The sequence below is a fragment of the Calidris pugnax genome, unplaced genomic scaffold (assembly GCF_001431845.1).
Source record: "Calidris pugnax isolate Ruff unplaced genomic scaffold, ASM143184v1 scaffold302, whole genome shotgun sequence".
Lineage (NCBI taxonomy): Eukaryota > Metazoa > Chordata > Aves > Charadriiformes > Scolopacidae > Calidris > Calidris pugnax.
In genome coordinates, this window is record NW_015091041.1 from 148059 (window position 1) to 161860 (window position 13802).

The following is a 13802-nucleotide window of genomic DNA, read 5'->3' on the forward strand; positions in this document are numbered from 1 at the left end:
ACCTCTCTACAGTGTCCTTTCAAGTAGTTGTAGAGAGTGATGAGGTCTCCCCTCAGCCTCCTTTTCCTCATACTAAACAGGCCCAGCTCCTTCATCCACTCTTCATATGATTTGTCTTCCAGGCCCTTCACTAGTTTCGTTGCCCTATCTTGTCTTAAAAGAAGTTGAGGGGCTTCACCCAAGCACAGCACGCACTACCCTCATGCTAAGAGATGCCACTTGGGGTGACAACAGTCACCAAAGCAGTGCTTTAAACTTCTTCTACGGAATAAAAACGTGTTTGGTTGCATATATACATACACACAGACACCCCCCCTGTTGTGTAAGGAGGCGGCAAACAAGTCTACCATACGTGAGTTAAGGAGCACAAGCGATTCAGTCAACACCACTCCACTGCAGCAAAAGCAAAGGAGTTTAAAATTGCTTTCAAAAGGGTGTGGAAAAAAACAGACAAACAAATTAGATGGATTAGATGGAAAAAAATTAAGCGGTTCATGAGATTAATAGATCAGGAAGGGAAGAAAAAGAATCTGTGCAAAACCAGATTTGGCTTCCAGACCACAGTTCGACACGTAAGAAAGCTAAAGCATTTTGATCCTAACAGGGCAAAAGTATGGCTAATATTTTTAATATTTTTTTTTTACGTTGTTTTTCCTGCTCTAATGATTTGCATCCTTTAACATAAGCTCTGCTTTCCAAAATTGCAAGACAGGCAATCAATCTGCTTCAATCTGCTACATATATACCACATATATACATACTACATTTATATTCTTTCTATATTCCAGTTACCCACCTCCAAAGAACTTAATCATTAGACAAGAGCCTAGACCTCTAAAAAAACCATGATGAGCAGAGCAGACTCAATCAATTCTTTTCTTTCATCATCCACCTTTCCCCTTGTTCTGCGAGTTACAACAAAATAAGGAGGAAAGTAGATACAAAACATTTTCGCTCACTTAAAAAAAAAACCAAACAAAACAACAACAACAACAATCCACAACAAAAACCAAACCCCCTAAAAACCTGCCGGCCAAACAGGACAACGCTTTCATTGATTCTAAGCATATAGAACTATAAGAAACCACTTTGCTGGCATAATCTATTTGGAGACATAACAATATTGGGAACTGAACTCCCTTTTTGGACCCAGAGACCTTTCATGCTGGAACACTCATGCAGTATCAGGAAAAAGAAGAGAGGAAAGATTGACAGAAGAACAAACCTTGAAAATAAGTATTTTTATCAAATACAAGGGACTATAATTTCATTTTTTTGTTTTGCCCCCAAATACCACATTTCTGGCACGACTATCAAAATTTCTCCAGTTCTCGGATAGATATAAAACTTTTTAAAGATTTTTAAAGATAAAATAAACATCTCTCATGCTTATCAACAGTTGGGCACAGTTGTGCTGCAAACGCTGTTAATCACACAGCAAAGGACGTGGAGAAGAGCTTCATTTTGCAAAATAGTTACTACTTGCAGAAGCACTGCTGAAAAAGCCCAAAAAACCCTCCTTTCTTAAATATGTTACTGTAGAGGTGCCACCAGCGTTGCTGATGCAGTTTGGGCCATTGGAGCTGGTTGGAACTGGTTGTGTCTGACATAGGGAAGGTCCTTGTCTCTTGTCAGAGGCCACCCCTGCTGCCAGGACCTTCCCATCTACTCCCAGAAGACCAGAAGGGACATCACAGGAATTTTTGTTTCTGGGTTCCGCCTCTTCTTTCCAAATTGCTTCCACATGTCCCTTCCCCATAGTGGAAAATAATTTTTCTGGCCATCTCTACATGCTTCTCCCACCAAGAAATACTAGTATCTTAGACCTCTGTAGTCCTATTTACCTCTCCTAAATGGTTATAACCAAAAGTGTCATTTTGTATTCGGTGAGATCCTGTGCTGACATTCTTAAACTTGCCTTAAATCCACATAGCCTGGACAGCGAAAATTTACAGACAAAAAATAAAAATTAAAACAAACCAAACAAACCAACCTCCTCTAATAATTAATTTTTATCAGATTAAAACATTTGTGGTTGTCCAAACAACTCACATCTGTTGACTGCACTGATTTAAATTCAACTGGTGCAATTACCATATGTTATCATGCCCCAAATATCACTGGAGGAACCACCGTTGTATCGTAAAAAGGGGGTAAGGTTTAAAAATCTGCCTCTAACGTAGAGGCTGGCCTCGCTGATGCGATTATAAATGCCATCAAGAAGCTGAAAGCTGAGATTTGGGAAAATGTTGCAGTGCAGACACTGGATTAGGGAGGTAGCAGTGAAAAGATTTGCATAAAGACTTGATAGCTTCATTAAGTCTGATTTACACTGTCAGTATGCAACAAGACAGTGACAGTTAATAATTAATCTTTCATCTCTTCTCTCATATTTATATGAAAGATGTCATTTATTCTGCTTTTTAATTGTCAGAAAAGAACACTGCCTGCCTCTTTTTTTTTTTTTAATAGACTAAGTACCTTGACATCACCAGTTGTTGCAAAACCAATGCTTTGATTCTGCTGCCAAATTCTCATTATCTAACGCAATTCCCTACAATTCCCCTACATCCTCATTTCTCCAAGACTAAGATAATAACCTTTATTTCAACATAAAGCAATGCTATCATGGAGACGCTGTTCCTGCACACCCCTTGGCCTGTTGTGGCCCTGCTGTGGTACTAGAGTGGGTCTGCTCCTTCCTAAGGGCCTTCCACCGAGTTATGAGTCAACCCTTCAGCCACGTCCAGCCTCCTGTATGACTAACTCTGGAATCCAAATCTACATCCACCATAAAGTCCAAACCAAAAGCAACTGGGCCATTCAGGACAGATTCCAGCTTGACCCAACCAAGATCACCTTGTTCCATGGCAGCATGGAGTGGTGTGTATTGAGTCTCGCTTGCCAGAGACTTCAGGGATTTAGGGGATGGTTGGTCACCATCCCACCCTGCTGCAGGAGCTGCCAGCCTGCCGTCCTTTCCCAAACTGGGATCAATGAATCATAGAATGGTTTGGGTTGGAAGGGACCTTAAAGATCATCCAGTCCCAACCCCCTGCCCTGGGCAGGGACACCTCCCACCAGACCAGGTTGCTCCAAGCCCCATCCAGCCTGGCCTTGAACCCCTCCAGGGATGGGGCAGCCACAGCTTCTCTGGGCAACCTCCTCCAGTGTCTCACCACCCTCACAATAAAGAATTTCTTCCAAAATAAAAGCAATGAAGGGGATTTCTTCCTAAATCATGGATGCCTTACTGCAAGCATTTCCCCTCTTCAAATACATGAATACCATGATTGCTAAGATGCATCTATTAAAACCGTGTTAAAACATCTACATGAAATATCCTAGAAGTAATTACCACTACTATACATATTCCTACTTCAATTATGTTTGAAAATCTCAAAGTTTATCTGTTCATAAGGCACTATGAATGAGGAAAAAGATGTAAAATAGCACAAGTCATTTCTACTTATTCTGCTTCACCTGTGATAATGCCTAGTATTTGTATAAAGGACTACTGTTTTCTTTTTATATTAGTTCATGACGTTAGCAAAATACATTTTTTTTAAAAAACAGAATATTGAAAGATTGTTACAGGATTTGCCTCAGAGGAAATAAAATTTGTCTGTAATTCGAAATCATGAAGGGGGGGGATGACGATGACAATATGCTGCATTCCTGTTATTTAAAAAATCCAGTAAGCATTGCAAAACCGTAAAGCATGGCCACCAAATATAAACTCTACTTGTATTCTGAGGCCATACATGGTAAACAACTGTATCTTATCTTTTACCAAAGACAGTTCTAATCTGAAGTTTACTGAAAACAAGCGATAAATGATGAAGGGAGAAGAAAGCTTTCCATTCTAAACATTCATTTCAGCAGGCAGCTGATGAGGCACAAGACCAGAACTGGGATCTGATGAGCAGGACACACAAACACAGATTGTCTGTTTCCTCATCTGAATTATGATGGAGAAAAGCAGCTCATCCTGACCAAAGTCTAGGACAGTGTCCAGTGCCTCCATTTTTTTTTTAACCTGTTCCACATAACAGTGTTCTAGCGCATTTCAAAAGGAATAAAAACACATAATACTTGCCTCTAAAACTAAGATAAGAATTTCTCTAGCCTATTGTGTGCTTCTTTGACTACTGTAGCCCGATGTAATATGCGTATACTATATGGTGATGCTGATAAAACTTTTGATGGCAGGATTTTGGAATAGGCATATTGCTTGTGAGAATTGAAGCCCAAAAAAAAGGCAGAATGGTACATCCTAAGCATCAGTGCAGAGTTAAACCTCAGCACCTTTAAGCTGAGCCAGCTATTATCTGTCAGATTGCATATATACTAGTCGATTCACAGCTGATTATTGACTGGCCAGGATTCCCAAGATTAATATGGTAAACAGGACACTTCAAGTTTGGGGAAAAAAAGGGGGAAAAACACACTCTGATGAGAGCTATCTAACCTTCCGAGTCTCTGAAGCACTTCAAGAACTCCATGGAACCAGATCTGTGAACAACATAAATTCCTCATTCTTAACAAATAAGCAAAGATTAGAAGATTCAGTGTATCCCTTAAGGATGCCAAATATTTGGAATGAAAAACAGTTGAAATATACTCTTGTTTAAGGAATATTTTCCCAAAGCTAACAGAAGGACATAGAGCAGGAAAACAGTACTCACCAGAACGTCCCTTTGTCCCTGCTTTCTGTATCTATGAACCCAGATTCCAAAAACATGTCCTTGTAAATTCGACCAACCAGGCAGTACATATCTGAAGCTACTTGGTCTTCCTGTTCTACCAGGGGAATCATAATTTCTAGAGCTTTCTGTCTGTCTCCAGGCAGATTTCGCCTGTTAAAAAAATAAAAAAAATTTATTAAAAAACCCAATAAAGTTAACGAGAAATAACTTTTCATGACCATGTTCAAATATATATATGTACGACTTCATACATGTAAAACGGGCTTCTAGAAACAATCGACTATGTTATACATACACATTTCCCCCGCTTTTTTCTTCCCTTTTTTTTTCTTCTTAATATCATGAGACACATTTATAGAAGCCTCCAAACATGTTTTCTCTCTCTGATGCAGCATCAGCTAGAACAAAGCACTGACAACAGCAACAAGAGCCTCAAGAGCAATTCTTAGAAAGATCTCGTGTTACTTTTTTGAAAGAGAAGGAAATGAACCTTTGTTTCATATCTAATTCATGCTTTAAAGGTAGAAAGATTTCATCTCGCGTTTGTGATTTTTTTTTGACTGAATTCCCATGATAAGGAAGGTCAGGAAGTGAAGCCAGTAAGGTAATATTAACAAAAGTACTTCAGACAAATAAACCACATGATTGCAAGCATTAGACACTTCCTGGTGACTCACAGTCTGGATAGATACATCACTCGGCATCAAGAGTTTAGAATTTTTTATGTATTTGTGTACTGAACAAGCAAATGACTTCTTTCTACAGCAAAAAACTATTCTCCAGTGGTTTGGGAGAGTATTACATTCTTTCAGAGAAACCGCTTGTAATATTGGAGCGGATACAATTTGAATTGGGGGGAATATATAAAAGTGGGGGTTTTTATCATCTGTCTTGCAAACTTTGCACTGAAGAAGACTGGAGAGAAGGCTACCTCAGAAAGAAGGTGACCACATCAAAAGCCACTCCCATATTAAAGCAGAGGTTCAGTAATGGATTTTTTTCTTCCTCCTCTACAAAAACAAAGTTTTGATGCACAGGCAGTGACATTGTCAAACCTGAGTGATTAGAGTATGTGTAATCAAATTGATACCTGAGCTCCTGTGTGCAGTTCCATCAGGGAGTGATGTGGAAGAAAATAAGTACTTACACCCTAATAAAAATTAAGAAAATGGAGCAAAAGCACTGTTTGGTTTGAGCAGACAGCATAAACTGCTTTCCTGATTAAAAAAACCAAACAGAACGTGCAAGTCTATGCTCTGGGCCAACCCCTGTTGGTGTCTCAGCCTGATGGGAAAGTCAAGTGAAACCCAGTGCTGTCTCTTCCCAACCTTCAGACCAGTCTAACAAATTTGGGAAAGTCCCCTCAGATAAGACAGCTGCAGTCAGCTCCCTGAATATTTGTGAAGCAACACAGCAAGGCTGGTGTGTTGATCTGAGATGGAGAAATCCTCTCAACCCCAGGGAAAGAAATGGAGCACTCCTGGCTGAGCAAGTAACAGGCTCCTTCAGGTCCGTGCTATTAGGGCCACGGTCATGCTCCAAGGGCTGGAGCACCTCTCCTATGAGGACAGGCTGAGAGAGCTGGGTTGTTCAGCCTGGAGAAGAGAAAGCTCCAGGGAGACCTTAGAGCCCCCCTTCCAGTCCTTCAAGGGGCTCCAGGAGAGATGGGGAGGGACTCTTGATCAGGGACTGGAGCCATAGGATGAGGGGGAACAGTTTTAAACTGAAAGTGGGGAGATTGAGATTAGAACTTAGGAAGAAATTTTTTACTATGAGGGTGGTGAGACACTGGAAGAGGTTGCCCAGAGAAGCTGTGGCTGCCCCATCCCTGGAGGGGTTCAAGGCCAGGCTGGATGGGGCTTGGAGCAACCTGGTCTGGTGGGAGGTGTCCCTGCCCAGGGCAGGGGGTTGGAACTCAATGTTCTTTAAGGTCCCTTCCAACCCAAACCATTCTGTGATTCTAGTTCCCCACCAACTGATCACTTCCCCAGTCGTGAAAGGTTTGCTTCCTTTGTTTTCTCATATTGACCACCCAAGTAAAGCAACAAGGCTAAGTCTGCAGCTTTTGGCTGACTCTCATTGCAGAAGGGCAACTTTCAGAATGGAGTTTCATGTGGATAACTATTTCACATCTTGTATCAACTATCACTAATCCAGATCAAGCCAATAGCTAGCTGCATTTAATGAGAACAAAACCAGTAAGGCCCAAGAGTGTGTTGTTGTGAGATGAGCCATTTACACTCTGCTGGTCTCCCGAGACAGAGGTCCCTACTTTTATTTCTGCTTACTCTTCCATCATCAGTGCCCTCACACACTTTCTTGATTTAGGTCAGACTAATCCTGACTAATTGAGCCGCTCCATCCTTCCGTACTAGTGACCTGGATTAGAAGCAAGAGGGACAGCTTCTTCCACGGTAAACAGTCAGACCTGCAGAGTGTTCCAGATCAGCCTTAGCTCAGGAAACACCCTCTATATTCCCAACAAGGGGAAAGCTACAATTAGTAATTCCCTTCTTGCCATACACCAAAGCATGAACATTTTCACAGCTGTCATGGACTCCAGATGAATGTACAACCTGGAGAAGGGGGGAGAGGAAAACCTGATCTGAACTCCTTTGGAGGTACTGGGTAGACCTTTTGTATGGCAGATTCCCTCAAAAGGCTACATCTTACAGTCACATCAATAAAAACAGATTATATTGAGATTTTCCAGATTTTTAGTGTCCTGGTGAACTGGCCAACTCCTGTTTTAAAAGGTGACTTTGTTTTAGAAAATGGTGATCTTGAGGTTTAATTAACTTTTTTAAACTCCAAGGTACACCCAGTGCCCTTTGTGAAGGCTATGTAAAAGCAGCAGGTACATGCTGGATTATTTAATCTGCAAAACTCCACATATTTATGGCAAAGGAGGAACAGAAAGGGGTCAATATCATACTTTTCATATACCTGGTATAAAGGAACAAGAAAGTATCTGGACATTTTATTCAGACAAAACAATGCCAGATAGCTAGGGGTTTTTTGTTGTTGTTTTTTTGTTTAAAAAACAGGTTTATTTTTTCAACTAATTACTTTTGACATATTTTGGCACCACTTTGACATGATAAGCAGCTTTGAGGCTCCTCAGCGAACCCAAATTACAATATTCAAATCTGTGAGAAGCAGAAAGATCTGTAGACATTTTCTACATTTGAGAATTTCAATGCCTGCTGACACCTGGTCTATTCCTCTGAACGTCAAGAGCAAAACATTCATTCTGGTAACAGCAAGGAAGCAGAAAACCTCTGTAATTTCCTTTGAAAAAATCCCCCTTTGGTGCCTTGCCAGTATCCTAGAAAAAAAACTTTGATTTAACCCAAGAAAGCAGTGTGTGCTTCTCCACGTGCCACATTTTGTGCATATTAGCAGAAAACATGAAAGTTAATTTATTATTATAAATGATAATAAAATGTTCTGATGGACACTGAATCATAGAATTGTCTGTGTTGGAAGGAACCTTTAATATCATCTAGTCCAACCACCAACCTAACTCTGATAAAAAAATATCACTAAACCGTGTCACTAAGCACTGTGTCAACCTGTCTTTTGCATATCTCCAGGGATGGTGCCTCAACCACTGCCCTGGGCAGCCCATTCCAATCCTTAATAACCCTTTCTGTGTTAAAATTGTTCCTAATATCCAATCTGAACCTCCCCTGGCGCAACTTGAGGACGTTTCTTTTTGTCCTATCGCCTGTGACTTGGGAGACATTTGATGAAAGTTCTCCTCCTGTCTCCTGACACTACCAGAACTCAGACTTGAATGAGTATTACTCAGACTTTCATGGGATTACCAACTCTGTGTGAAGTTGGCAGCTGTGATTTACTGTTCAGCAGCAGAAGGAAACGTAGGTCCTTACCTGTTCAGCGCAAACGCGTAATGAAACCTCACGTGGTGGTGAGAAGCCAAGTCAAAAGTAGGCAGTTTTTCTAAAGTTTTCACCAGTTTCACGATGGAATCGTAATCCTTCCAAAAGAAGGGAATAACGAAGTTTTAGGTGCCTGTACTGAGGTATGCCTATATAAACTCCTCTTTGAACTATGGACCTTTTTGTACTAATGTACTAATTTTGTACTAAGAAGTATTTTCAGTTCCCTGAAAGTTTTATGGATTTCAGTTTCTTCAGTCTGAAACTGTACGTAGCCTGGCATTCAGAAATGTGAATATGCACTGCATTTAGCAGGAAAAAACACTGCTTCAACATGGACCAGTGGAAATATTAGTACATCTATTTCATGATTAAAGTTAGCTTCAGAAGCTGAACATGTATCAGAGCTCATATTGTACAGACATTATAATGCTAAATGCATCTGAATCAAGGCATCCCAAAACTCTGAAGTAGGCATGAGACACAAAAACAAAATAAAAACATCTTTCAGTACTGCAGTTTTTAAAAAAGTAGCTTACTCAGTGACATACTTAAAAAAAAATAAGCCCCAAAGAAACAAAACCAGAATCAAACCACTTCATAATGTTTACGGAGCAACAGCTGAAATTATATTATATAAAATATCTATTACAAAAAAGTTATATAAAGTTACTTAACAAAGTAAGCAATTATTAGCACCATTCCAGAAGCTGAAATTTATATGAACACGTTATGTTTCCATGAGAAATGTCACAAGGATGGTGACCAAGAACACTTATACATATCAAGAGCAGAATGCTACCATAGCCTTTACGGGCTGTTCATCATATTGTAATGCTGAGAAGGAGAATGGTTATTAATATCTTGTGTGCTTTTTAGGTGCTGCTATAAAGTGACCCCACTTTTGTGCTAAGGAAACGCATGTTATAAACAGTGTAATTACAAATATAAAGTAAAAAGCATCAGTAAAAGATTTTTACTTGTGTGCATCATTCACAAAGTTTGTTCGCAAATCTGTGCAAAACACGCTAACAATTTCACTGAGAATGGGATTTCATTTACTATGTTTTAGATAAAAAATTTAGTTTTAGGTGACCTTAGAGCACGGGATCCCTACCTGGATGTCTCTGTAGGACAGCAGCAAGTTTATGACGATGTCAGCAGACAAGACCTCCACGTTATCCACCCGCTGCCGAATCCTTGCCAGCTCCGCCGCCAGCTCTTTGCCCGTGTAGAGGGTACGGGCCTTCCTGATGTCGTTGAGGATGGATTCCCGGAAATACTGGCTGGAGAGGAAGAGCTTCACATCAGCAATTTGGGGACGGGTCCCTCACTTTTGTTTTTCTGGCCCTGAAGCTCTCCCACAACGTGCGTATTTATTGATAAAGCAGCATCAACGGAGAGATTTGGTCAAGCTAAATTATTCCTTCGTCAATTTGTCTCCACAGAAGGCAAAACTTGAAGGAAGAGTCTGACATCCATATTGCCAGTGGGAATATATGAATTTTACACCAGGGTGCAAAAAGACAACTCACCTTGAGCTGGCCTGTGCCACCTTCAAGAGCTGAATAAATCGATCCACCAGAGGTAAGCAGATGGGCCCGAGGAGGGACTCAAAGCTGGGCTGCATCAGTTCTGTGAGCCCCTTCATGAAACTGCTGTCGCAGCAGTACACCTTGTTATGCGGAGTTATCATATAGGGAACGAATATGTAGTTACCAGTGCACATCTGCAGGGACACAAGAAGCAATATTTTTGGGCAGTTAGGGTTTGACAAGCCTAAGCATAAAGCGACTGCATACACTATCTGCAGAATTTCACCTCTTAAAGGCCAAGGGAGATCTGCTGCTTGCTTCAGCAACACCATGAGTTTACCTATGAAGGTAAATTCAGGTAAATTCAGCCTATATAAATTCAGTTTTCATCAATATACACCTGAAATACAATATACATCTGAAATATACACCTGTGTTCTTTCAGATTTCTGAATTGCTTTTTGCAAGATGAGTCTTTTTTAGAAGCATCTCGACCTTAAAATAGTCATTGGTCCAACAGGGAAACCATTCTGAGGGTACACCCCAAGTCACCCCGAAGAGGCAGGGGGACTCAAGTGAAGGTGACGTACACTCTTTTCAAGGTGACTGATGCTCAGAAGAGAGCAAACGCTCTGCAATTTAGTACAGTTAGGCTCACAGACGTTGAAAATAGCAACCTGCCTCACAACAGGAAAACTGTAGGGAAAACTAATCCTCGGATGAACTGCAAAATGACTCAAATAGCTCAGCAAAACAAAGGCAAATTAAATTTCCTGCCGCGTAGCAAACCTACCTGGCCAGCGGGACTCACAACCACATATATCTCAGAATAGTAATTTATGGTATGTCTGAGCATTGCCAAACTGCATTGATTTCTATATTTCAACGTATGACAGATACTTTGCAAAAAAATATCATTTATCTTCCCATAAAGAGGGAAGCAAAATGTCTGGTTCCTGCGCTATATGTGTGAGTACAGATTTATGCACCTAGAAAGCTTGCAGAATATTTGTGGTTCCAAAGGGTGTTAATTATGAAACAGCACACCATCAAAATCAGGAGGAGTTTTGTCATTTGGTTGTCAAAGCTCAGAGTCCACTACTGAAGTGGCCAGCAGCCCAGCAAGAAAAGCCCTAAGGAAGCAACTCTTGAGACCCATCATTTTGGTACACCTAAATTACTTCCAAGGTTAATTACTTTCTGGTCAGCTGCTTCTGCTCTCCCAGAAGTCACTACAACAATGAGGACATCACTTCAGAGACTCTCCTGGCAGGCTGAGCTCCATGCACTGAGAAAGCGGTGACTAATTAGTCTTTAAGCCACGTGCTTAAAACATGCATTTTAACATGCATTATTAGATTTTAAAAACATGGAAGGATTGAGGTACTCTAGTCTGTACAAATGTGTGTGTACAGAATCACAGAATCTTCTAGGTTGGAAGGGACCTTAAAGATCATCTTGTCCAACCGTCAACCTAACTGACAAAAATAGACACCCGCACAACAAACAAAAAGCATCACCATCACTAAACCATACCTCCCAGCACTACATCAACCCGTCTTTTGAACACCTCCAGGGATGGTGCCTCAACCACCTCCCTGGGCAGCCCATTCCAATGGCTGATAAACCTTTCAGTGAAAAAATTTTTCCTCATATCCAGCCTGAACCTCCCCTGGTGTAACTTGAGGCCATTTCCTCTCGTCCTGTCACCTGTGACTTGAGAAAAGAGACCGACCCCCATCTCTCTACACCCTCCTTTCAGGGAGTTGTAGAGAGCAAGAAGGTCTCCCTTCAGCCTCCTTTTCTCCAGGCTGAATAACCCCAGTTCCCTCAGCCTCTCCTCACCAGACTTGTGCTCCAGAACCCTCACCATCTTTGTTGCCCTTCTCTGGACCCGCTCCAGCACCTCAATGTCTTTTTTATGGTAGGGGGCCCAAAACTGGACACAGCACTCGAGGTGGGGCCTCACCAGTGCCGAGTACAGGGGCCCTACTCGCCACGCTGTTCCTGATACAGGCCAGGATGCTGTTGGCTTTCTTGGCCACCTGGGCACACTGCTGGCTCATGTTCAGCCGACAGTCGACCAACACCCCCAGGTCCTTTTCTGCCAGGCAGCTCCAGCCCCTCTGCCCCCAGCCTGTAGCCCTGCAGGGGGTTGTTGTGACCCAAGTGCAGGACCCGGTACTTGGCCTTGTTGAGCAGATATGTCAGTAAACATATATTTGTGTACAGATCAATTTTCAGTCGTTCAGAGGAACCCCATGTTTCTCAGGGAATTGTCTCAAGGCAGAATCTCATCTCGATCCTCGGTGGCAAGTAGTGTGGGAACACAGTGGCCTTTCCCTCAGCCAGGGCATTGATTTGATTGTTAACTCCAGTGAGACAGGTTTTGTGGGGAGCTCTCTCTCTGAAACCTCTCAAATTTGGCTGAAATTCATCAGACAAACAGGCAGAAACAGAAAGAGGGTGGAGGATGAAAAAAAAAAAAAAAAAGTACAAGCTTTTAAGTTTCATTTCCTTAGGAAACAGGCTTTTAAAAAAAAATAGAGAAAAAAACCCCACATGCAGTGAAGTTAAGAAATATTTACCTCAATTTCACTTTCCTAGCTAAAGAGTACATTAGATATTTAAAAGCTGAACCTGACAAAGGCAGGCATGCAGAAGCTCTGGTGACAAAAGAAAAGAAAAAAAAAAAAAAGAACCAGAAGTTATATATTATTTACTAAAGGTGGTGGTGGAGGAAAGATAAGATAACAGTGACGGCAAGACCGCTCTTGTATAATAAAGTCTATGGTCTCCCACTATGGAGAAACATAGAATTTGTGATGACGATAAAGCAACTACAAAGAGCCTGACTCTGACTGCATTTGGGCAGCAAATGGGATGGGCGCCCAAAAGGACGATCTCTGTTCGAATGGGTCCAGAGAAAGCCACAAAGATGCTCAGAGGGTGGAGCACCTCTGCTGTGAGGACAGGCTGAGAGAGTTGGGGTTGTTCAGGTGGAGAAGAGAAGGCTCTGGAAAGACCTTAGAGCCCCTTCCAGTCCCTAAAGGGGCTACAGGAGAGATGGCGAAGAACTCTTGATCAGTAAGTGAAGTCATAGGACAAGAGGGAATGATTTTAAACTGAAAGAGGGGAGATTTAGATGAGATATTAGGAAGCGATTGTTTCCTTTGAGGATGGTGAGACACTGGAAGAGGTTGCCCAGAGAAGCTGTGGCTGCCCCATCCCTGGAGGGGTTCAAGGCCAGGCTGGATGGGGCTTGGAGCAACCTGGTCTGGTGGGAGGTGTCCCTGCCCAGGGCAGGGGGTTGGAACTGGATGATCTTTAAGGTCCCTTCCAACCCAAACCATTCTATAGTTTTATGACCAGGCTGTGGGGGCAGCAGCTGAGGACCTGCCCCAGCGTCAGACAGCTCTAAAACCTCTTCCCCAACGTGGAGTACAGGACTTGCTGCTTTACTCATTCCCAGGCCACACAACCTCTCTCTCAGCTCTTTTACTTCCTTTCTCACCTTTCTTTGTCAAAATATAAGCTACGGTAACTAAAGGCAGAAAGGATCAGGTGGTCTTTCTGACACATGCTTCCTATCTGCTCACACCTTGCTTTACATTTTGACTTAGTGCACATTATTCCACTTGGAAGTTTAAATA

At 41.8% G+C, this 13802-nt stretch overlaps 1 protein-coding gene across 1 annotated transcript in view; it reads right to left on the bottom strand.

Moving 5' to 3' along the window:
• Positions 1–13802, bottom strand: part of MAP3K5 (mitogen-activated protein kinase kinase kinase 5) — a 150939-nt gene that overhangs the window by 79981 nt on the left and 57156 nt on the right. Inside the window, exons 4-7 of the mRNA XM_014956153.1 lie at positions 10150–10343; positions 9732–9900; positions 8606–8712; positions 4689–4859 (exon numbers count right to left, since the gene is read on the bottom strand). Of these exons, the coding sequence (XP_014811639.1) occupies positions 4689–4859; positions 8606–8712; positions 9732–9900; positions 10150–10343 (641 nt within the window). The remainder of the gene's footprint in view (positions 1–4688; positions 4860–8605; positions 8713–9731; positions 9901–10149; positions 10344–13802) is intronic.